Source organism: Lathamus discolor, chromosome 17 (assembly GCF_037157495.1).
Source record: "Lathamus discolor isolate bLatDis1 chromosome 17, bLatDis1.hap1, whole genome shotgun sequence".
Lineage (NCBI taxonomy): Eukaryota > Metazoa > Chordata > Aves > Psittaciformes > Psittacidae > Lathamus > Lathamus discolor.
In genome coordinates this window covers 1960636-1985780 of record NC_088900.1, presented here as the reverse complement: position 1 = coordinate 1985780, position 25145 = coordinate 1960636, and the positions used below count along the sequence as shown (strand labels likewise).

The window sequence follows — 25145 nt, the reverse complement described above, 5'->3', positions numbered from 1 at the left end:
AAGTTCCAGCTTCAGGTGCATCTGGAGTGAAAATAAAGCCACATTTTGGGCTTTCAGTCTTTGCTCTGGTTATTTCCAAGTCACAGCATCACGGCCAAACCCTTCCCTAACACAAGCACTGTTGTTCCTTCTAGTAAGTACACTCAGGATAAGGGATGGAGAACAGCTCTTCCAAGGCATTAGCCAGCGCCTCAGCACCCTCACAGGGAAGAGCTTCTGCCTAAGAGCTCATCTCAGTCTCCCCTTGGGCAGGTTCAAGCCATTCCCCTTGGCCTGGCCCTACAGGCCCTTGTCCCAAGCCCCTCTCCAGGTTTCCTGCAGCCCCTTTAGGCACTGGAGCTGCTCTAAGGTCTCCCCTTCAGGAGTCTTCTCAACCAGCTCTCTCAGCCTGGCTCCAGAGCTGCTCCAATCCTTGGAGCATCATTTACCAGCATCCAGCAGAGACAAAAGCGGGGGGTGAGACCAGAGGACATGGTGATGGGCTGCTCCTCAGCCACGTCACCTCTGCTTCCCCACCAGGAACTGAGATCTGTGCCCCTCAAAGGGCTTTGGGCTCCCAGCTGAACGGCACCATTGAGATGCCTGTAACTGAGGACATCCCGAATCCCTACACAAATGAGGTTTGGATGCCTCGAGTGAAAGTTTCCCTTGTTTTCAGCTCCCCAGGCACAGCAGGATGCTCTTTTCCTGCCAGCCAAGCCAGGAAAACAGGAAAAGCCAGGAAAACCACCCCAAAAAGAGGGGTTACACCGCTCCCAGCCACTCTTCACCTGCATAGGGGGGTTCGCTGCACCCACTGGCCATCCTGCAAGGAAAACACTGGTATGTGGTGTGTGAAACGGAAAGATAGAGGGGAAAAGGCCAGCTTTATCCTTTTGGATCCACGTGTGTGCCACTTTTGTCCTCAAACAGCCCAAGGAACCACAAGTCCACGCTGGTTTTGGAAAGCATTCCAAAAGGAAACAATTTTGAGGGAGTAAAAAATAGTCCCTTAGGACTTCTTCTGTTAGCCTCAGCCCAGGTTTGGATTCTCTCAGCCCTGTAATTTGTGATCTGAAGCAGAACGGCACTTCTAAATTGTCACCTCCTAAATTTAGCCGCAAGAATGGGAATGGAAACAGGACAAAGCATTCCCAACAGGCTGAAGCCTTGACTTGATAGCAAACCCTTCAGGTTTTCCCCTTCTCCTAGCTGAGAAAAGCCAACAGCGTGATTTGGCCTGAGCCACAAACCCTTTCTTAATGATGAAGCTTTTAACCCCCCCCCCCCCCCCCCAAACCATCATTCACCCAGGTCAGGCTCCATGTACCTGCCCTGGGACACCTCACACAAGGCAGAGCTGAAGACTTCCTGAAGGTTAAGCCAAGCTTTTCAGATGGGTCCTTCCAGCCCATTTAAGCTCAGCCTGAAGAGCTGCAGATGCCATAACGAGGCTTGGGCTGGAATTCATAGAATGGTTTGGGTTGGAAGGGACCTTATGCTCATCCTTAAACCCACACGTTCCATTAGAGCAGCTTGCTCCAAGCCCCTGTGTCCAACCTGGCCTTGAACACTGCCAGCGATGGGGCAGCCACAGATTCTCTGGGCCTCACTGCCCTCCGAACATCCCATCTCAGTCTCCCCTCGGGCAGGTTAAAGCCATTCCCCTTGTCCTGCTCCTACATCCCTTGTCCAAAGCCCCTCTCCAGCTTTCTCGTAGCCCCTTTAGGTATTCATTCATAAAAGAGCTCCATGTTTAATGAGATGACAGCATTAGCTCAAGTTTAAGGCAGTTTTTCAGCTGTTTCCATGTACGGTTCCTAAGTGTGGGAAGAACAGATGTGCCGGGGACCGAGGTTTGGTCATCCCTGCGACGCGTGCTTTGGATGCGGGATGCTCTCCCTTCGCATCCAAGCCCGGGGTGTGGGAATTGGCAGCAGAGGAGGTCGAGAGGGGAAGTTTGGGTGGACCCCGAGCTGCAAAGGTGATGGGCAGCCACGGCAGGGCTGACCTCAGCCCCACTTACGTGGCTTGGGGATGATTTAAAGCAGGCGTGGGGCTGGGTGGGCCTGGGTGCTGGATGCGGTGGGCTGCAGCCTAGAGGAAGCCTGCCCATAATGACACCCAAGGGGGTCTGAGGCTTCCAAAACACCCCTAGAGCAGCGAGCCAGGGTGGAAATAAAGCGTGGGGCTCCTTATTTCAGCCACACACCTCCAGCTTTTCCCCCTGATATGTGGGAAATAGCTGGTATTCCACAAACTCCCCATAGCGCCTGTAGCCAGGAGGCAGCTTTTAATGGATTTACTCCTTTTTTAACCATTCCTGCCCTCAAAGTGGGTTTTCCTGACCAGAAAAGCAGCAAAACCATGTAAATGGGAACAAAGTGAAGAAATGAAAGAGCGAACAGAGCTCACGGCTGCGATTTGAGGGGAGTTTTCCTGCTCCACACAAGAGGTTTGTGGCCTCAGTGGTTAAAATAGAGGCAAGGGAAGGAAAAAAGACAACAAAGCAGTTTGGGTCAAAAGGGAGTGAGTCTTTGGAGAGCTTTCAGGAACTAAGAGGCAAATCTAAACACAACTGCTTTGGGTCAATGTAATATTTTCTCTGCTTTAACCCAGTGTTGCGTCTCCCTTTGATTCATTCTTTTAATTGGGTTTATGCTGGTAGTGGAGGCGAACGTTTTCACATCCAGAAAGCAGGGTCAAAAGGGTGTATTTAGAGAAATGTCGAAGGAAAACAGTTCCCCATCCAAAATAATAATAATCATCATAAAAAGAGACCTTTTTTTCTGGCCAGAAAGGACTTGCCAAATGAGCCTGGTATTTGTGACTCATTGCTCCAGCACGCACTCGAGTGAATTTACTATTTGTCAAGGCAAAAGAAAGGTTAACCTCACTCTAATGAGAGCACATATACCTCAGGGGCACGGCAACAGGCTTGCTGGAGAAGAAAAGGGGTTTCAGAGACCTTCTATGCGCTCCACTTTTGTTTCAGCAACTGTCCCTGCGCGAACTGGGCGTAAAATAGGGATGAAACCCAGGCACAACCCCCCTCGCACCTCACTCCCTGTCCATATACCTGCAGAAGACCTTATTCCAGCAGATACAGGTTGAAGGTTACTTCCATGGCAAAGCAGGGCATGGCAAATGGGATTGTTCAGCAGGAAAAGCCACTGCTGGTGCTGGCAGTCCAACCATTAATAGGATCTTAATACATATCAGTTTCCTCCTTTCCTGCACATCACTCTGGAACACCTTCTACTACCTCAAACCCCCTTTTACTACCCCAAAATGCCCTTCTACAACCCCAAAAACGCTTCTACTACACCAAACCCCCTTTTACTACCCCAAAACCTCCTCTACTACACCAAACCCCCTTTTACTACTACAAAACCCCTTCTATTACACCAAACCCCCTTTTACTACCCCAAAACCCCTTCTACTACACCAAACCCCCTTTTACTACCCCAAAACCCCCTCTACTACACCAAACCCCCTTTTACTACCCCAAAACCCCCTCTACTACACCAAACCCCCTTTTACTACCCCAAAACCCCCTCTACTACACCAAACCGCCTTTTACTACCCCAAAACCCCCCCTACTACACCAAACCCCCTTTTACTACCCCAAAACCCCCTCTACTACACCAAACCCCCTTTTACTACCCCAAAACCGGCTCTACTACACCAAACCCCCTTTTACTACCACAAAACCCCTTCTACTACACCAATCCCCCCTTTTACTACCCCAAACCCCCCCCTACTACACCAAACCCCCTTTCACTACCCCAAACCCCCTCTACTACACCAAACCCCCTTTTACTACCCCCAAAACCCCCTCTACTACACCAAACCCCCTTTTACTACCCCAAAACCCCTTTTACTACACCAAAACCCTTTCTACTACACCAAACCCCCTTTTACTACCCCAAAACCCCCTCTACTACACTAAACCCCCTTTTACTACCACAAAACCCCTTCTACTACACCAATCCCCCCTTTAACTACCCCAAAACCTCCTCTACTACACCAAACCCCCTTTTACTACCCCAAAACCCCCCCTACTACACTAAACCCCCTTTTAGTACCCCAAATCCTCTCTACTACACCAAACCCCCTTTTACTACCCCCAAAACCCCCTCTACTACACCAAACCCCCTTTTACTACCCCAAAACCCCTTCTACTACACCAAACCCCCTTTTGCTACCCCAAAACCCCTTTTACTACACCAAAACCCTTTCTACTACACCAAACCCACTTTTACTACCCCAAAACCATTTGTGGTCCATTCCCATTCCCTTATCCAACAGAAGAGCATTTCTAGGGAGACTCAGTAGCATCAACAGCCTGGGAATAGCCCAACTCTTCAAATCAGCCCAAAGTCACTTGGGATGCCTGTGGCAAAGCCTCCAGTTCTCCAAGTCAGGATTTGTCCCTGGGATTTACATGCAGCAGTGTGAAAATCCAGGGAAAACACCACTGGGACAACTGAACACTCAGTGAAGGTTTAAATGCAAGAGGTGGAATTACAGGCTCTGATAACAGAGTCCCCAAGCTCTGCTTTGCTCAATGTTCTATGGAGCTTCCTCCCTTCAGGCACAACAACAAAAGTCCCTGCTCGGATTGCTTCAACGATGTCCATGAGGTCATTTTCCCAAGGGAAGCTCATGCTTTCATTTCAGTGGGAAAAGCTCACTGAAAACATCTGATTTCCTTGAAAGTGTTTGACTTGATTTAGTGGAAAAGCCCCAAACCTGTAAACTGAGAAATTCCACTTTGAGCACAAAACGATCCAGCTTTGGCCATTGGCACTTTATTGCTTTTCCAACAAAAATCAACATTTTCCTTGTTCTTTTGTCCTGGATGCATCACAAATGAACTATTTCTTGGTCAAACAGCACGTGGGCCTTAACTCCGCATTCAGGCATCTCCATGGGACTGGAAACACACAGGACTCTGGTTTCCAACCACCTGGATAAGGATCTGAAAGCAACGCTTGAGCATGGCGATGCTTCCAGAACCACCAGAACACATTATAGAGACATTATAGGGATGAGACCGCTGCACATACAGGGACGGCCACAAATAGACTCAGCTCCATCTCCCCACTCCCTCCAGCTCCCTCGGCTCAAGCACCACCCCAGTTTCCCCTGAATAATTCAATGCCATTCCCCAAAGTTGTTGTTTTCCTTCTTTCCATGAAGGCACCTGCTTGTTCCCGATGCTGTTAATGAATAATCCCGCATTATCCATGAAGTGCTCAATGGCACCATGATCTCATCAGGCATTAACCACGCATGAGACCAACTTAGCAACCAGGCAAAACACAGCAGCACAAGCTGGAGACCACTCCAGGCACAGATGGGCTTGCCGAGTACTTTCTCTGGTGATAAGGACATGGGCACCAGCAGAGATGAAAGAGGCTCAGCTGGGGCTTGGGCTGTGTGTTGGATCCCACTCCCACCCTGAAAAACTTCATTAGATTCCTTAAATCCCCTTGTCCATCCTTTTTTACCTTCTCCTTCCTGCTGCTTGTCCCATCTTCCCCACTGACCTCTCTGCTGCAGCAGAAGCATTTGTGGGATGAGACCAACGCTTCCACTCAAGGCTTTTTCAAGGCATCACGAGCAGAAACAGCCTCAATGTTTCACCAGCAGAATATGTTCCTTGCTGGCTTAGGCACTGAGAAGAGAAGCAACATGTTAAGGCGCTCTGTAGAATCAGGACCTGGAGTGCAAACCAAAGCAACAGCACTGAGCCAGGCTTGCCCCAGACCAGTGGCAAGGTGAAGCACTTGAGCTGCAATAAACTGAGGCTTCATTTCATCACAAGCCTGGAGCCTGGTGCTCTTCATCCCCATCCTGACCATAGCCAGCAGCAGCTGGAACAGGAGGATGGATTCCAGTTATCTAATCATCAGCTTTTCTGTCCCCAGACACACTGGAGCCAAAGGTTGGAGTCCCACCAGGATTCACGATGCTGTTTGGCTTTAGGAGGTTCCCTTCTGATGGGAGCTTGAAATTCCAGCTCTGCAATGGGGAGATGGTTCCTAAGAGGGAACAGACCAGTAGTTAAGTGCAGCCTGGCCCCAAATTGTCTCCTGTTCTGTACTTCTTTGAGGTCCCTGATCCCCATCCTCTGCTCAGGTGTCTTTGCACTCCAGGTCCTGATTCTACAGAGCACCTTAACGTGTTTACATGGGAAGAGGCTGTTATTTCATATTGAAACATGTCCTGATCCTGCTATCCCATGCCCCACATGACACTTCTTGATCTGGAGGACATGGGGTGACTCACGCTAAGCAAAACCACTTGCATCACTTGAGCAAAATCACTTACTTAGGGATTGTGACTTACGAAGCTCAGCCTTACTCAAGTTAACCCCACTCTGCCACCCCTGAAGAGAACTTGCTCTTTCCAGGCTGGGTATTAATCCCATTCTGGTTTGGATTGGAAGGGACATTAAAGCTCATCCAGTTCCAGCACTGACAGGGATGTGACAAGTCTTAGTCACCTTTTAACACCAAAATGGGATTTCCAGGCTGGGGGTGGAATGGGACAGTGGCTGGAAACCCCTTTCTCTCACTTCAGTGCAGGGAGAAGGGGTGTACTGTATTTGCACAGCACCCTTCACAGGGCGCTTGGAGCAAGCTGAAGCCTTCAGCTTGATACTTTAGAGCATCATTAAACTCTCATTGATGGGAAAACACCACCCTTCATTATAGTTTCATACATGAAATCTGGGTTTCTTCTCTCCTTACCTTTGTGGATGGCTCCGGAGCCAGCTCAGAGTCTACTTAGCAACACTTCAGCTTGCTCTTTCGGGATGCCATTCCCTACTGAGGCTTTTCTGCTGGAGCCAAATACTTGGCGTGTCTGGAGTAAGCAGCCTGTAAAAAGCAGAGGTGGGAAGTTTGTTTTTCTTGCTGAATAAGCTTTGAAGCAAAGAGCCTTTTGCCTGCTTTGTATCCTTCTGTTTCCACAAGGGGAAAGTGGTGCTGGTGGTTACACAGGATCTAAACACATCCACATTGTAGCTGGCGCTGAACCCAACACATCTTAGACCACAGCAGCAAAACAGCCCAGTTCCAAGCACAGAACCTTCTGCAAATAAACTCCACCTCACTTGAACACTACCAATAGCCTCAAAATCCACCCCAAAAGAACAACAGGAAGAGCTGCAGCCAACAATGATGTTTGCTTTGTTGTTGTTTTCACACCCCCCCATCACAACTGGGGGGGTTTTCCTATTAAACACTGAATTATTCTACAGAAACCTCTCAGTTTCCAGCCAATTCCGAGCAATGCTCGATGCTACAACACACACGACCCATTTTACTCTAAAGTGGAATACTCAGGGAGCCAGCTCCAGAGCCAAGTCCCTGTTGCTGGATCCTGTTCATCCCTGGCAAGGAGCCGATGGATTCAGGGAGGAATCGGGTTCATTCTGTCCAGTTAGAAGGCAGAGACGTCAGAGGAACAGGCAGTGCAGAGCCCAGCTCTCATCTCACACCCTCCCTGCACTGATTTCAGTGTGCTCTGAGCTAGAAGAGAAATCAGAGCTCTGCTCACACACGCTTGTGCACAACACATGTTGGGCTGAATGAGCCCAACGCTTCTCCAATACAGCTTGTACTTTGCAATAGAATTCCTAGAACACTGGAGGCACAGTAATCCACTTAGTGTGGACGTAGGAAGAACTGGGAGTGATGGGAATTCTCATAAATAAAGAGCTGGAGAGTCAATGAAGCAACCAGATGGCAGGAGATGCTGGATGAGGGCTGGCCAGGGATGCAGCTGGGGCTTGGAGGATTACAAGGCAGCAGGAGAGGAGCAGAGGGAGTTCAAGGCGTCCAGGTCACAGGGACATGTAAGTGGATTTAAGGGAACAGCATTGATGCAAGTCTCATGCTTTGGGTTTGGAGGAAGGTCTGATTCATACCAGTGCAGAGTCAGCTTTGCAGGTCAGCTTAAGGTCTTTGAAAGCACAGTAACCAGCAACCCTGCTGTGCCTTTTACCCCTGGAGCAGGGACATTAGGTACAAACTGGTCCAGGTCTGAGCTTACCTGGATCAACCCATCTCCCACATCAGCTCCAAATACAGGGCTGCAGCTGAAACACAGCCAGGGAAGTGCAACCTGCTGCGTACAAAGGCCTGTAGGGACAGGACAAGGGGGAATGGCTTTAACCTGATACAGGGAAGACTGAGATCCTAGGAAGGACTGGAGCTGATGGTCACAGGCTTGAAAACCAGTTTGCTGTGCCAGGAAGACAGCGTAAAATGGAAACTAACCCATCGAAGAAAGCAAAATGCAGAGCTCGGCAGTCGGGGAGGATGCAGGGGTGGTAAACCAGTGGTGGGATAGGCTACAATAGGTTTCTAACAGCTTAGGATTGCGTTGTAGGTTGTCCTGAGATTTTTCCAGCCAAACCCCTGCGCTTAATGTGCTTCGGATAGTTGTGCCAGGCTCTTATTGTTATTTTACCATGGTTTTATCATCATCTTATAAAGAGTGGGATTCCTTTTTGGCATCCTTTGCTCCTGCCTGCTTGCTTGAGTCCCAGAGCGACGCGTGCTCCCTGGCTTGCGTTCCATACCCCCTGCTTCCTAAAGGTAAAGACAACCAAGAGGTAGCAGAGCCCAGATGCTGCAAAGCCCTGCAGTTTGGTAGGCAGGGGTTAAGCAGAGACAGCAGAACCTGAGTGCCGTGGCCTTTATCTGCCTGCTCAAGGAGCTGCAGCCCCCACAAGGAACGCAAAGGCTGGTTCTGCCATGCCCACCCATGGAGACGCAGCGAGGTCGGGACCCAACGTCGCGTTGCAACACGCTGCAGTTGCTAGAGATGGGGAGAGGAAGAGCCAGCAGGGCCAAAGCAGCCTCCTCCTCCCAAATCACTATTGCAAGTAGTGATCAACAACACAGCAGTTTCTCTCCTTACCCAGCATAAAGAATCCCCCCATGAAACAGTGGCTGTGTTCCCACTGCATCCCTCCTCCGAAGGATGCTCGAGTGCTCCAGCCCTGTAAAGAGCTCCATGCAGATCCCAGGGCAGGATCAGACCTTCAGGGAATGCATCTTCCCCCCCACCAGTGGCTTGCAAGAAGCCTGAAAGAAAACGAAGCTGAATTCCAGTATATTCCATTACACCATATAGTCCCAGATTAAGGTTCCCAAGCTTAATAAAGCTGTTATTGTCCAGTTATTAATGACTGCTTATTAAAACCATATTTATTGCATGTGGTGCTGAGAGATCTCACAGAGAGAGCCCAGGGCACCAATCCTCCCTCCAGCCCATAGTGTTTAATGAGAGATACATGTGTATGGGGTTGTTAATGCACAGCAAGTATGGTTTTAATAAGCACTTGTGCCCCAGCTGAGGCAGTGCACACAGACCTGTGAGATGGAAATGAAATGCACATTTAGGAACAGTATTAGTGGCTGTTTGGGATGGGATGGAAACACATTCACCTTGGAAAAGGGAGATTTTTCATGGCATTAATAACAGTTTTAAGGATGTTTGGTATGGGAGATGGACAGGGCAGGGTCCAAACCCTGCTGCATCCCCCCTGCTGCCCAGCGTTGCTCCCTAATTACACATGGGGCTTCAAAATGAGTTTTATCCCAAGAGATGACTTTGTGAGATCCAGAGATAGCATCAATATGAAGGAAAAAACCCTTTACAAACAACAGGCCTCTTGCTTCCCATAGCCCCAGGGTTTGTTGTGGCTGCCCCATCCCTGGCAGTGTTCAAGGCCAGGTTGGATGGGGCTTGGAGCAACCTGCTCTAGTGGAAGGTGTCCCTGCCCATGGCTTTAAGGAAGAGCTTTAAGGTCCCTTCCAACCCAAAACCACTTTGGGATTCTATGAGGGGGCCTTTGTCCCTCTTTGGACCCATTCACCCCATCACATCATGATGTGTCAGCCGCACAAGGCACAACCCTCACCTTCCCCACTCTGCCCACATCCCCAGAGCCACCCAACCCACTTGCCCCTGTTCATGTGCTCAGCCCCCCGGGCTGTGTTCTGTGTGTCAGTGGGGTTTCATTCTGAGCCCTGAGTTTTGGAGCAGTCAGAACTGCTCCCCCCATCCTCCCCCTTTCTCTTCTCCCTCCAAGCAGCTTAAGCCAGAGGCTGGGGGTAGGAGGGGAACCGCTGCCAGAAAAGCTCCTAACAGCCCTCTTTGGAGACGGGGTTTATACACTCAGCTGTCCCTTGTAAACTAAGCCCTGTGTGAGATTTCATTCCCCCCAACCTTTCAATCCCCCCCCTCCTCTTTGCTTTGCTCACGCTGCAACTATGCAGGGAAAAATGCTTTGGGACAAGAATGTCCTTTTGTACTGCAGGAGCAAAACTAACCCAAGCCAGGCTGCAAAGACACAGCGGGGAGCATCACTACTGCCTTGTCCAGCCCTTCCTGGAGGGGTCCAGAGGGTTCTGCTGGGCAGAGAAAGGTCCCTCTTCCAGATGCAGGTTCCCCAACGCCATTGTGGCCAAACCCCTGTTGTTCTGCACTGCAGCCATGTCGTTGCTGTGATCTGTAAGTGGAAGTGACAGCAAAGGGATTCTGCTGGGATGTGGGATGGAGTTCCTGCAGTCTGAGCACTAGGGGGGACCAAATAAAGCCACAGCACAGAGGGCAAGGTCTGCAGCAGGAGCAAGCAGTTCTTGGTGGGCACTGCTGATCCTGAGATGGAGTCCCATGCATGGGGGAAGTATTGCTTTTCCATGGAAGCAGGGATGCTTCGTTGCTTAGATGGGTGGCATCTCAGCTGGAGATGGGACCCATCCCACTCACATCCCTCTCTGAGGCTTCTGGTGTGCATGGGAAGGAGGGAATCATAGATCACAGACTGGCTGGGATTGGAAGGGACCTTGGAGCTCATCCGGTGACACCTTCCACTAGAGCAGGGTGCTCCAAGCCCCTGCGTCCAACCTGGCCTTGAGCACTGCCAGGGATGGGGCAGCCACAGCTTCTCTGGGCACCCTGTGCCAGCGCCTCAGCACCCTCACAGGGAAGAGCTTCTGCCTAAGAGCTCAGCTCAGTCTCCCCTCGGGCAGGTTCAAGCCATTCCCCTTGGCCTGTCCCTACATTCCTTATCCAAAGCCCCTCTCCAGGTTTCTTGCAGCCTCTTCAGAAGACAGCATCATCCCCACAGGACCTGACGCGGCCAAACCCTTTGGAAAAGGGAACCACTGAGCACTGTCTGGCTTGGAGCAGGATTCACAAGGAGAGGAAAGCAGGATTTGCTGTGTTGTGGCCAGAGCGGATGTGTCAGCACAGCACGTCCCCAGGGGAAAGGAGTTCTGGCTCCAGCTGGGACAGACTCACAGTGCAGGAAAACGGGTCCCAAAACCACGCGTCCCTGCTGACCAGATGTGCTCTGCACATGCCTGGGAGAAGGAATTCCAGCTCCTTTGGCTAAGTGCTGTCGCTTCCCTGCCCTGCCAGCCCCAGGAGGGATGATGCCAGGGGCTGGCACAAAGTGCCCTGTGTTGGCAGGGCTGTGTTGGGAAGCTGGCAGCACCCAGAGCATCCTTAGCACAACCCGCATCCCCCAGGAGCTCGGGAGGAGCTCAGGGATGGGTGATGCTGTCCCAGGAGCTGTCACACCATGCAAAGGCATCACCCATCAAAGTAGGTGTGAGAACCCATGCTGGGGTCTCACTGTGGTCCTGGGTGCTACACAAGCACCATGACTGCAGCCACGCTGCCTTCTCCAGCATGGCCTGGGCCTTGAGCCCAAGCTTTTCACTCCCTGAGTTAATGGAAATCTTATACACATGGAGCTGGCCCCTTCCCAAAGACACTCTGCATGGCTCTGTGCTCTGCACATGGATGCAGTGGAGGGGACTGAGGGAGGAAGGAGCCAGAAGTCATCCAACAGGCAGCAGGGCATGGTAAAGAGCACTTTGTATCTCCTTGGTGCAAGCTGGTCTAAGCCACCTCCTGTGTCCTAAGAAAGCCCTTTTCAATAGGGTTGGGCAAGGAGGATGCCAGGGCTCACCTATCACTTCAGGCATGAGGTGCCAAAGCAGCGGGAATCATCCCCTTCCAGGTTGTCCTGCACGGAGAGATTAAGCCCACTAACATCCCATAGATCCAACCTAACCATGGTGCAAGAAGCCAAAGTTATGCCCCATCCCTGGCAGTGCTCAAGGTCAGGGGCTTGGAGCATCCTGCTCTAGCGGAAGGCATGGAACTAGATGAGTTTAAAGGCTCCTTCCAACCTAAACCACTCTGGGATTCCAGGACAATCCAAGACAGAAGAGGTCCAAGATTTCTGCCACCCCCGCCAGCTCCATGATGCCTGGAGCTGGTTTGAACCCCCATGCAATGCACTGCCCCTTCCACCCCCCTGCAGAGCCCAAACCTAAGGAGGGTCTTGTTCTTCCTAACACGTTTTACCTCTCCTCTAAGCTCCTTGCCAGCTGGATGCCTGCGCTCTCAGGGCTATTCTATGCATCATCTAAACAGCATTTGAAATGAAAGGGCTTCATTAAATGACATGTTTGCTGGGAAGAGCCAAGCAGACTCAACAGGATATGGAATGCTCACGTTAGTTTCCATGAGTACAGCGATGTGAAAGCCTTGGGAATTAACGGCAAGGCTTCTGTTGCCTTCATGTGGAGCACAAGGAATGATCAGAGATGAAACAAGGAGCTGCCGCTCGCTTGGGTACCGGGGTCACACCAAAGGGGAATTGTCCCTTTGGTCACAAGCCTGTGGTGTTCCTCCCTTTGGGAATAGAAAGGGAATTGCACCAAATGGGTTTTTTCCTCCTGTTTTTCTCCCTGTTTCCTCTATGTGGAAAAGAGGTTTCCAAAAGGGGAAATGCCTTCCCTGCAGCAAACCCAAACCTGTTGTTGAAAGCTGAGAGTTGGTATTTGCACCCGAGAGGTGGAGTTCTGACTGTCACAGCTCCCAAATCTGGAAAGCCTGAAGTGCAGATTTAACGCTTATTTTAGAAGTGTGGCAGCAAATAACCCTGCAGGTGTGAAAGGAGGATGCACTCACAGATGGAAGGTTCCATCTCAAGGCATCCCACCACCAAGCATGAAAACCCACTTTGCACACACAAGCTGCATTTAACCTTTTCAGATGGGATTCTACCCATTCTGCTGGAACATGGCTAGAAGAACCAGCTTGGAGCAACCTGCTCTAGTGGGAGGTGTCCCTGCCTGTGGCTTTATGGATGAGCTTTATGGTCCCTTCCAACCCACATCTATGGCTCTCCCTCAGCCCCTTCCAGCCCAGGAGGGCAGCCAAAAAGTGTCAGCAAGTGACTCACCAGCAATGGAAAGATTTGTGCTGCTAAGCCCAGCTCCTGGCCCTGGCTCTTGCAAGTGACACAACCACTTGGCACTTGGCCTTCACCCTCGCTTCAATCTATAGATCTATAGCCCACATTGCTTTGCTCCAGAGGTCTCTCCATGCCTTCTTGGTCCCCTTCTCTCCCCACCTAGGACAACATGGGGCTGAAGGAAGAAAAGCAGAGGTGCCTCTTGAAGCTGGCCTTAAATCCTGATGCTTTCTGTGACATGAAAAGCTTTGAGGGGGGAAGAACCAAGCTAAGGAAAGCAGTGAGAGCCTCAGGGCTTGTCAGGAAGGTAGCAGGGAGTGGAATGTTCTGGTCGTTTCCTGGCTATGGGCAGCCTACAGCTGTGGGAAGCCCTTTAAAACAGGTACAAGAGGCTGGAGGTAGCCGGGAGCAAGTGGAGTGGGAACTACTACACACATCATCCATAGGGAATCTGTGCAGGGTGCCCAGAGAAGCTGTAGCTGCCCCATCCCTCGCAGTGCTCAAGGCCAGGTTGGACACGGGGGCTTGGAGCAAGCTGCTCCAGTGGAAGGGGTCCCTGCCAGTGGCAGGGATTGGAGCTGGATGAGCTTTAAGGTCCTTCCAACACAAACCAGGCTGGGATTCCATGATTCCATGCGACAAACTCCCTGTATGAAGCCATTCAGACCCAGATGCTTTCCAGTGCATCCTAATAACAGATAATTCCCATTCCCTTGATTCAATGCACTGCCCCACCTCATCTGCCTCCTTTCCTGCAGTTTATACCCCTCTTCCCTGCTGAGCCAGCTATTCCCAAACTCCACTTGTGCTGGCTTCAGCTTCAGCACTGGCTCTTCCCAGTCCATCTGTGAAAGCTCAGCCTAATGCGTAAGGCCTGTGCATTGACACGCAGCAGAGGTTTAAGCAAGGAGAAAGTGTCTCCAGCAGATCCAAGACTGCTCCACACACCATTCCAAACCCAATAGAATCCCAGGGAAACCCATCCATGGCTTGGACCCTGCAGTGCAGACCCTTCTGTGGAGAGGAAAACAGCCTTGGCAAGCAGAAAAGCCTGAACCTGGCTTGGGATACGGTTGTGCATCAGAGCATCTAAATGAAGAGCTCAGGAAAAGGCTGGTTTGGCTGAAGCCAAAACAACCTTTTGTCCAAGAACTGACTAAAGACACCAAAACCCAGATCCACGAATAACTTTAGGCCCTTCCCTGCTGCTTCCAGAGCTCCACTTCTCAGGAATTAGCTTTTTGGCTCTCCTACAATGACAGAGGAACCAAGAGCCTGCTCAAATAAACACTCTCCTTGTGTATATTTGAACCTTTCAGCATGGCCTAAGTTGCTGTGCAGGGCTTATTTCTGTTTGTGAACTGCGAGATGGAGGCACTCGGAGTTTACTTCTTCCTACCAACAGCCAACTAAGCAGGGAGCACGGATCAGGTGGGACCTGTTCCCCTTCTCCCTATATTCATTACTTCACATCCTCCCAAACCACCAGCACCAAAGGAAATGAAGGAAGTGGAACACAACCGACCTTGTAATGATGCCAGTCAGCAAAGAAGTTCAAGGATTCCATCCACAAATCCAGCTGGAAGAGTCCGGAAATGACTGTGGGATTGGCAGCAGCGCGAGATTCATCACGTTTAATGCTATTTTATTCCCTTTCCCAAATTAATTGAGGTCTTCACGAATCATTGGATCTCCAAACGGGTGAGGAAAACTGGCACGAAGATGGACCACAACACCGGGACCGCTGGCTTCAGTGGCTGGTTAGTTTTGCTGCCCCTGCAAACACAGACATCACCAATAGCACCCCGAAACCTCTCCGGCGGTGAAATAGGGCACTTGTGTTTGTCCTGACAACCACTGCAGCCAGAGGTTGAAGCCTGGCACCTGCGAAAGGGACATACAGCCCTATTCCAAGTGTTTCCCACTAGGGAGAAGCAATTCCCACCGTTTACACCTCAGCCAGGCTCCTACCTGATGGATTTGAGGGCAAGCCTCGGGGATAGAGCCACGCTGAGCACAGGGGATGCTGAAGCTCCTCCTGCAATCGACTCCTCTGTTTAATAACTGAATAAGCTGAAAGAACACAGGAACAAAATAAGCAAGCACATTCCTTCAGAAACCTCCTCAAAGGGTTTCCTTGTGAATCCTAAGCACAGAAAATCGTTTGTGTGGGCTCTTATTTGATCAAAACCATCCCACTTCCTATGTCAATAAAGGGCCATTACCGGTTACATGATATTTCTGGCTTGTAACTTGATGTCCTGCCTGTATTCCTTTGCACTGGACTCAAAAATGTCTTGTCTGGGAAGCACAGGCCAAATAATCTGGGTTCTTTAAATAATTGGGTTCTTTTTAACTCCTTTCCCTTCACAACTGCTCACTTTCTTAAAGCAGCCACCATCTCTGCCCTCGGTTATCTCCTCTCCACATTCCCTGATGAAACCCCTTCTATCACACCCCATGCATCCAGGATAACTCTCCATTACCTGCAGCAGGAGTTTGGCCATGGAAACCCACCCAAGCCAATGCACTTGGAGGTGGGGGAGGCTGGCAGCAAGAATCATAAGCAGGAATTATTAGGAATACATAAGAGTAACTTCCCCCATACCAATGGGGTGACACTAGCGAAGGACCAAATGAGGAGGGGAATTGATGTCCTGCTGCATCCCTGCTCCAGGATTCATTTTGTGCTCCCGACAGCTTCAGCTCCACCGCAGCAGAGTTCCAGCAGCTTGTAGCTACAACCAGGGCTTCCTTGGGTTGTAGTTACTGCACTGTAACCACCTCCATACATTGGTGTTCCTATATCCAGTGATTGCTTGGTCTCTGGGAGCTGCTGACACTCTCAGGCTGTTTGATACCATGATCTATCTGATTTCCCCCCAGCTCCTTCCTGTTCTTTCCCTGCTGATTGCAGCCCCTTCCATTGCCTTTGTAATTCCTCACCTCTGCGCACCAGAGGCTTCCTCAGACTTTCAACTGAAGCCAAACTCCCCTCATCCAGTTGGATTTGCCATTAGTTCTGTTTCACATCTCACCCCAGCAGTGAGCGATAAGGAGGATGCTTTGCTATGGGGCTGCAGGCAGGCTCCACGCTCCTCTCCTTAACTTAGGACGCCCCAGGAGTAGAAGCAGGTTATCAGTTTCTCCAGGTTGGATTGAATCTGGAGCAGGGAACATGCAGAGCATCCAGGATTTGAGCTTTCCTGCCTCAGTTTACAGCTTAAAGGAGAAATAAGGGACCTGGTGCTTATTTTACTGCTCTCCATTAAGGGAAAACACGAGCTGAATACACTAACTCCTTTGGGACACCATCTCCAAGCCTCTGGGAAGCCCAACACCCTTGGAGGAGCATCCTAGTCCCTGAAAGGGGAGGTTATTCCTAACAGGAGCAAGAAAAGGGAGTTGGGATTTTTGCACATGCAACTGGAAACCCTGGAGACGGCTTTTGGCTGGGCTGGGCTAAGAACTAAGGGCTGATGTTTGCGAGCATAACTCATGGTGGTGGGAGATAAGGAAGGAATGCTCCGGGACCAGCCTAGGAGAGAGTTATCCTCGGAGATCAGAGTAGGAATCAGCGAGGCAACAGTCACCAATAATAAATGCAGCCTCGGCATGACACATCCCAAATGGGAAAAGCAAGGACTATCCCAGCAGGAGAGCAGGAGCCACGCCAAACGCATCCCAGAGCAAGAGAGTGGTGTTTGCAACACAAGCTCCACCTCAACGGCAGGCTTGGGAAGCAAATGCATTCCTCCAAGGTGAGGCAATGGATGGGAAATGGTGCTGGTCCTTGCAGGAATGCTTTCAGTGGTGCTGCTGGGTGGGTAATGGGGAAGGAGGGAGGTCTGAGTGGTCGAAAGCTGGATCCTGGCACTCAAGACGAGTCTCCTGTTCTCTCTGCTCTTGCACAACTTGGACCTGTTGGAGCGAGGCCAGAGGAGGCTACAGAGATGCTGCGAGGCCTGGATAATGGGAATTAACCTCCCTGCCTTCCCTTCATGCTCTGGCTGCCTAGATCTTCCTCTCTAACTTCCACTAAGAGAAAGGTTTTCATCACCATTTGTCTTTAATGGCATCTCAGTTCTGGCCTGCACGGCTTGGCCATCCCATCCTATTCACCTACAACAAGGTGATTCCCAAATCTGTGGTTAAAGCCCACCCTGGCACATATCCATGTGCCCAGGCTTCATTCCGCAATGGAGAAATGTACTCGTAGTTGGGAATTTTGACCTAAATGCTATAAATCAGCCTAAAACTGAGGAAATTCTTATTGTCTGTCCTAACCCTTCCAACCCCAAATTGGGGTTTAAGAGACTTTAGGTCTTCTAACCCTAGGTACACACTCAAACCCCTGCCAAATCCAACCCCCCATCCAATCCAGGGGTGTAACAAAAGCCAATCTGTGGGACATTTCCCATTCCCCATGCTATTCCACAGAATCCCTTTTCCTGCTCTCGAGGGCTATGTAAGCATCATCCTCTCCTCATCGGCTGTGACAGGCTTTTGGCAGCCAGGCCTTCACTGTGGTGGGAGGAACGGGCTGACAAAGCTCCTGGTCCCTTCCTGCCTATTTGGGACACTCAGTGGTCTTGGAATGTCAGGTGACATCATGGTCAGGGATTAGGGAATACTCTTCCCTGCTGGTCTTGGTGTGACAGCAAAGAAACACATCATATGGATAGAATTAACTGGCAACTACACTACATGGCAGCAATCTCTGCTATCCAGTGCGGTGGGGACCAGAGGGAGCTGCAGCAGTGGCTCAGCAATGTTAGAGGAGGCAATGGGATGCCTCTTTCTTACTCCACATGGAAGACGTTTGTCCCAAGCGCTTCTAGGATCCAACATCTAATAGGGCCTTGTTGACACAGGACGCTAAGGAATAGTCAGCTGAGTCTTTCTGGATTGTATTAGCTTAAAGGAATCAAGCTCCTTGTGCAGTGGTTCAAGTCTCCATTCGCTCTGGAGGCCTATGCAGTCCTTTCTCAGTGTGCCCTGACTCTCTCTTGGGTTAACGCCTTCAGTTGACTCAGTAAAACCCTTCTGGAAGCTCTGGCATGGGCATGCCAAGCTCTTTGCATCCTTTCCCCAGTGTCAGAGACAGAAGGATGCCCAAGGACAGTGTTAACAGAGCATGAGACCTTGTGCTGGCTCCGGCTCTGTCGCAAGCCCCCTCTCCTCTCTGATGGGAGCAGGACCAAGCTGCAGCGAAAGCAGGGAATCAAGAAGTCCCGGTGTAAAACTGGACACCAGCTCTTCCCTTCGGATCAGACCACGTTCCGTGAGCACCTGCTCTGTATTTATAGATCACTCCAGTGGGAAAAAGCCACGGCAGAGGAAGCAGGATGGGAAAATGCCATCTCAGCTATGCAACAGTGCATTTTTCTACAAGTGTATTAAATGATATCTTCTATATTAAACCAAAAGCACATTGTTGAAATCCTAAGGGGCTAATCCAGTTTCCTATCTAATCCCCCATCTCCCCAGTGCATCTTTAAACAGGCTCTCAGAGATGTGCATGAAGTAAATGGGAAAAAGGGGATGGAGTAGGGGGGGAAATCACAGCAACCCTTTAGTCCATGTCCGCAAATCCAGGTTCAGCATCACCTTTCCCATTCACTGGCAATCATACCCCATGCTCAACACACAGGAATTGCTGTCAGCTCAGTAATGGACTTGCAGGAGCAGCTCATTTCAGTGTCAACCCCTATTTGAGAGCAATGGGGTCTTCTGGGGACCTCAGCTCCCAGAAGTGACACTTTGTGGTCACATCTCCTATCAGTCAGCACATCCCCACTGATAAGAGCATCAGCTGCATCTTCCGTTGGGTGAGGCAAGTCTCAAGACCACAGAATAAGAGGAATAACCTCATGCAAGAAGGGAAGGGAGGACCTCTTGGAACACACCCCCCTTGGAACATACCTCGGGCTCAATGAACTGCCTTCCAGTTTCAAATCCATCTGGTTCATTCCAGCGGGACCATGCCAAGGGGACCAAGGACCAGACTCAGCCCATCACCTGCGCTCCAAAATCACTTTTTCCAAAGGCCATTTTCCTCATTCCCCATCCCTGCAAACACCCACCAGGACAAACCTGCTGGGAACAGAGCGGAGCAGCAAACACAGCCAACGTGACAGAGACCTCACCAAACAGCTATGCAAAGAGCTCTATTTTTAAACCTTTGCCTTGGCTACCTATTAACTCCTTTTCTCCTGGGGGGAGGCACAGAGATTCCTCCAAGCCTGCAGCCCCAATTCCTGCTTTTGAACCTGGATGATTTGTTTTCCTCTCCAGGAGGGAGAACTGCACCCCGTGGACCCCATTCCCAGCCCCGGCTGTGTTAGTTTTGGACAGGTCCGGAGCTGTTTCATACTTGGCACTGGCATGGGGTTGTTATACCAGCTGCTTAATAACAACACACCTGTATGCAAGCTGGGGCTGGGGGGTGCAGAGGACCCAAGCAGAGGTGTTCATTATGCTGGTGGCATGACCTCATGGTTTACTTTAGCTGGATGAGCTGATGTGATGGAGAACGTGTTTTCTCAGCTGCCCACGGAGACCCAAGTGACCTATGGGCTAAACCTGATGGGCACTTGGATGTCAGAGCTCGAGCCCTTCACCCGTCCTTAACGAAGCTGCATCTCTTGCCTGTTGATGTCCCATCAATTTTCCTCTTGGAAAGTCTTGCTGTGAGTGGTTTGGGGTTTGGTTTGGCTTTCACAGCTGATGAGAAGGATCGAATTCTTTCTTTCGGGCCTTCCTAGAGCTGCCTCCAACAGGCCAGGAAGCTGCAAACCCAATGGCATCCCCATAAAGGCTGGGGAAACATCTCTGTGGCAAGCTGAGGGCTCGTGCAGGAAAATCTGAGCCACGTTGACGTAATAATTATAACTCACACTTGCACAGAACCTGTCAGCAGGGGATTAAAAAGCACTTGGTGAACATTATCGACCACAACTCTTCTAGGAGGGAGGTAGGAGTCCTCCTCTCTCCATAGGAGGAGCCAAGGCACAGAGAGGGTTTTTTCCAGCTCATAGTTTGAGAAGGGAGCCTGCATGTTTGGAGGCCTCGGTGTTTGGATGCTATATCATAGGCTCCTAGAGTGGTTTGGGTTGGAAGGGAAAGGGGCACCTTCCACTAGAGCAGGTTACTCCAAGCCCCTGTGTCCAACCTGGCCTTGAACACTGCTAGGGATGGGGCAGCCACAGCTTCTCTGGGCACCCTGTGCCAGTCCCAGTTTACAAGGAAGAGCTTCTTCCTTATCTCCAAGCTGAACTTCCCCTGTTTCAGTTTGAACCCATCGCCCCTTGTCCTATCACTACAGTCCTTGATACAAGGAGGTGACAGCTTGGGTTGTGGTGATCGTTATCCCCACAAACCAGCTCTGAAATGGCTTGGGAAAGGCAACTACGGAGCTGTAATCACCAAAGGTTGGGTAAAAAGAGCATCATTTCAGCATTATTCTTGTGGTAGGTAGGAGAAAAGCTCCAGTTCTGTGCAGTCTTCATGCCTTAGGGGATATCAGATGCATCACGGAGCAAAGTTCACCCCATCTTCATTAATGCTTGAGTTTGCTAAGTAGATCAATAGAGTTTTGCTCCCAAAAACCTAACGACTGAAGTGGAAGATACCAAGCTACACTGGAGGCAGAGAGCCTTTGGAATCGACTCACGATGATCTAGAAGGTCATCTCCTTCCTATTCCCTTGCAAACAAGACCCAGATCCGGACAACCCAGAAACCAGGAGCTGCCAATGTGAGGGGAAGGAGTTGAGACCATGCTCCCGAACCATCTCCTTAAAGCCACGCTCATATCATGGCACAGGGGTTTTGAGAAGGTCCAGTACGGGCCCTGGAGAAGGAGTTATTGCTCTTGGAAACCTGGAAAGGCCATAGGAAACGTGACATTAAGCCCAAGAGGAAACGTAGCCGAGACCTTGGAAGGGTTAATTCAGCAGCCCTGCTCCTAACGCAAACATGTACAGACCTCAATTACACTCCCCACGTTGTAAAAGGACCATAAACCATATATTGCATTGGCAAGATGGTCAAAAGCACCCTGGGGACTGGTGCTGTGAACTCCTTAAAGAGTTTTTACTTGATTTGATTTGAAGGTTTGGGTTGGGTTTGGGGTAGTTTGACTTCTCCAATCCATCTGCATTACTGTGACGTGCGTGCATAAGCTCTGGGAGGTTAAAGAACTTCTAAGTACTCTGCCTATATAAATAGATCACAGTGGACCAGAGGTATCATCTTCAACATAGCTGAGGATCTATCATCTATATCCCACTGACAGCCAGCCCAAGGCCCTAAACCCATGCTGGGATGAACCAGGGACTCCCAATTCATCGGGAATGCAAAAGCTTTGCTCTAGACCACTCCAGCCTCAGTGTCTTTCCCTGATTCCAGCACTAGTGCTCCTCGGGCATGGAAAGCAGCCTTCAAATGTGGCTGTATTCAGCAAGCAACTGTAAAAGTGACACCTCATCAGCACAACCATCTGCCCTGCGTGTTCGGGGTGAGTCATACTGGCTCAGCAGGAACACACACACGTGTTTCTACTCCTCCGACCCAAGACGGTGCCAGTGCAAGGCAGGAACAGCCCAGGAGGGTCCCTGTGTTGTCATCACGGCTCTGCAGTGCGATGGTAACAAAGCATCCAGCCCCGGCTCCAGCAAAGGCTCTGATTTCAGGTTGCAGGGAGGGAAACAGAGGCCCTGGGGTGCTCCAAAAGGATCAGGAGCATGGAAGAAAGATGGAGAGGGCCGGGACAAGGGGAATGGCTTTAACCTGCCAGAGGGGAGACTGCGATGAGCTCTTTGGAAGCAGCTACTATTGCCATTTATTGAGTGGGGAAACTGAGGCATAAGCCCACAATCAGAGATGCCCACTGTAATTTAAGCTGAGTTCAGAGCTCAATACCCAGAAGTATTGAGTGGTGTCAACCCAATCCAAACTGCCTGACAAATCCGTGTTTCCCTGCACTGTAATGCTATTGAGCAAGCTCTATGACTTCCCCACATTGAGGAATTAATGATTAATGGTATCAGAAACCCAAGTGAATTCCCCATCTGTGCCTCCAGCCCCTCAATAAAGGGCTCTCTAGTAAGACATAGCACAGATTTCTTAACTCAAACCCTTACTCCAAGCTGAATCCAGACTGTGAAGAGCAGAAGTGCTGGTATGTGTTGCCTTTGGTGGAGCTGGGGGATCCTCAAGGGAAATGGACACTCAAATTCTGGCTAATTCAGGTCTTTCTGAAGCGCTGCATAACACAAACCCAAGGGCTGGACAGCAGCAGTTGCGGTATTAGAGTATGGGCCAAGCTTGCATGGATGCCTCAGGGCTTGCTGATAGTGTCCATGCTGTTGGCTTGCACTCAAAGCAGATGAGACAGTGAATTTCACTGGGTGAAAGATTATCTACCATTAAATGCATCCAAAGTGCCTGCTCCGCTCCTGCAATGGTTTCATCTTCCAGTGCCAGGAACTCCATCCCAGAAAAAGCCTGGAGAACTAAGTCTGGCTTCAACAAACCCTCTGGACCTGCAGAACCTGACACAGAGACCATTTGGAGCTCCTGACCTACACTCCATCATGTGTTTGTCCTTTTGACCCTACCTACCTTCATTCCCCACCTCCACTGGCCATGGAGGTGGTCACACAACCTCCAAGCGTTGACAGTATCCAGAGCCCATCCAAACTCAGGCTTTGGCATCCACATCCAGCTTATCCCAGCCGGAACCGGCATAGAGGGCATGAGTTCCGCTGAGGAAAAGCTGTTTCACAATGAAATGCAATGACAGGAAGAGTTTCTTTAGGGGGGATTGCAAAAGCAGAGCAATGTGTGGGGTTTATTGCTGGTGAAAGGGGCTGGATGTACACTCAAAAGGTTGGGAAAGGAGCTGGGGAGAAGTCATGACCCTGTGGGATGAAGTGGGGCAGGATCCACATCACAGCAGCAAAACCTCAGGATGATGTTGTTTTATAAGGAGGATTTGATGTGAGCTCTGATAAAGTTACCAGAAATCAGAATATCTGACTTCAATATTCCTCCCTTCAGATTTTTCCATAGAAAACCCTCACGTTTTCCCCTGGGATTTGCAGAGACTGAGAAACACATCACCAAACCCCTTCTAGAAGACCCTAGTAACCAGCACAGTGCACGAGCTTCACTTTCCAGCTGCAGATGAGCACACCATGAAGAACAACTCACCCTTGGCTTCTATTATCTCCCCACCTCTCGATGGTGTCATGGTTTGTGGTATTATCCCCTAAGCTGTAAAAACAAGCCATCTGGGTTTCAACACCCACCACCCAGCCAGTAAAAGGGCATCAGCTCATACATTTTATTGGAGAAAGAGGAAAAAGAAAGCCAACTTCTCCACTGATAGAGGTTGAGAAGATGATGTCTGAGAAGGGGTGGGGTAAAGGCAACCTCTAAACCCATCCAAATGCTACAGCATCACTGATTTCACTACAAGAAACCTGGAGAGGGGCTTTGGACAAGGGCCTGTAGGGACAGGCCAAGGGGAATGGCTTGAACCTGCCCGAGGGGAGACTGAGATGAGCTCTTAGGCAGAAGCTCTGCCCTGTGAGGGTGCTGAGGCGCTGGCACAGGGTGCCCAGAGAAGCTGTGGCTGCCCCATCCCTGGCAGTGCTCAAGGCCAGGTTGGACACAGGGGCTTGGAGCAAGCTGCTCCAGTGGAAGGGGTCCCTGCCCGTGGAACTGGATGAGCTTTAAGGTCCCTTCCAACCCAAACCATCTGTGATTCTATGACTTCAGCCTAAGAGTCTGCAATAGCAGCTTCAGCTCTACCACATCATGGTGTCCACCAGCATTCTCTTTGCCTTTCCATTACACAGGCGAAAGAACATATAAGCAAGAATCCTGTTCCAGGGGAAAGCAACCAAAAACGCTGTTTCCAGCACCCATTGTGCAAGTCAAGGAAGCATCCCCATGGCAGGGGCTCTGCAGCCCCTTCTCCAACACCCACTGTGTTTGTTGATACAAGCACAGGGATCTATGGTTTCAAAGCAAACATACAAAGCTGGGGTTGCTTTCCCCCACTGGACACTGTCCTCTCCAGCATTTATCTTGGCCAGGGAAGAACTTGCACTCGGATGGATTGCGTTTCGGGGAGTGGCAGTGAATTCCAAGCCCCACTGATGGCCCACAAAGCACTGCTGAGCACACAAGCACTGCTGGGAAGTCTTCTTCAGACAAGTGCCTTCAAGTGCTGAACCCAGCCCAGGGCACAGCAAAGCTTTAGCATCACCCAACCGGAGCCATGCTGCATAGAACAGGGCTGGGAAGGAGTTTAGGCAGTGCCAGGATGCAGTTGTTCCAAGGAGCTCCGAAACCACAAACTCACTTCCCCAATCATGTACAAACCCAATCCTTTTGGCCAAGCCGCCTGTGAGTACATAGACTCATTTACACTCTGTTGTTATGATTAGACATGTTATTCTGCATTGGTGATGAAATCCATATGTCTGCTTTCCCCTTCATTCTTTCTCCATTACTATCTGAGGCTTTGATTTATTTCCTGGCTTTCCAAATTGATTATTCAGAGCCATAGAGGAGGGAAAACATGATACTGGAGACCCAGAGACCGAGTCCTAAGCAAAACCAAAGGGCAGAAAAGGAAAAGGCCACGGTGCCAAGTATCACACATCTGTCGTGTCTCTCAATAGAGGTGGGGGCAAACACGAAGCTGTTCTCCAGGATGGAGCAGACAGGGATTTATTGCAGGAACTCAGCTTCTTTGCTAAGGGTTAAGAAACTCAGGACCCCATCTTATAAACACTAAAGCACATACTTAACTTGGTGTCAGCATCAAAGCCAACTCACGTGAGTGA

The 25145-nt window shown here is 50.3% G+C and overlaps 1 protein-coding gene across 6 annotated transcripts in view; it reads right to left on the bottom strand.

Moving 5' to 3' along the window:
• SNX19 (sorting nexin 19) overlaps positions 1 to 25145 on the bottom strand; it is a 97334-nt gene that overhangs the window by 19302 nt on the left and 52887 nt on the right. The window contains exons 13-14 of one of the 6 annotated variants that reach the window (XM_065697004.1): positions 6741 to 6869; positions 4772 to 6029 (exon numbers count right to left, since the gene is read on the bottom strand). The exons of 1 other annotated variant lie outside the window; for it this stretch is intronic. In XM_065697004.1, coding sequence (XP_065553076.1) covers positions 6788 to 6869 — 82 coding nt within the window. In that variant the 3' untranslated portion in view covers positions 4772 to 6029; positions 6741 to 6787. Of the gene's footprint in view, positions 1 to 4771; positions 6030 to 6740; positions 6870 to 14807; positions 15059 to 15253; positions 15356 to 25145 lie in introns of those variants that run through there. 4 more of the 6 variants (XM_065697005.1, XM_065697003.1, XM_065697007.1 and 1 more) reach the window with 4 other exon arrangements.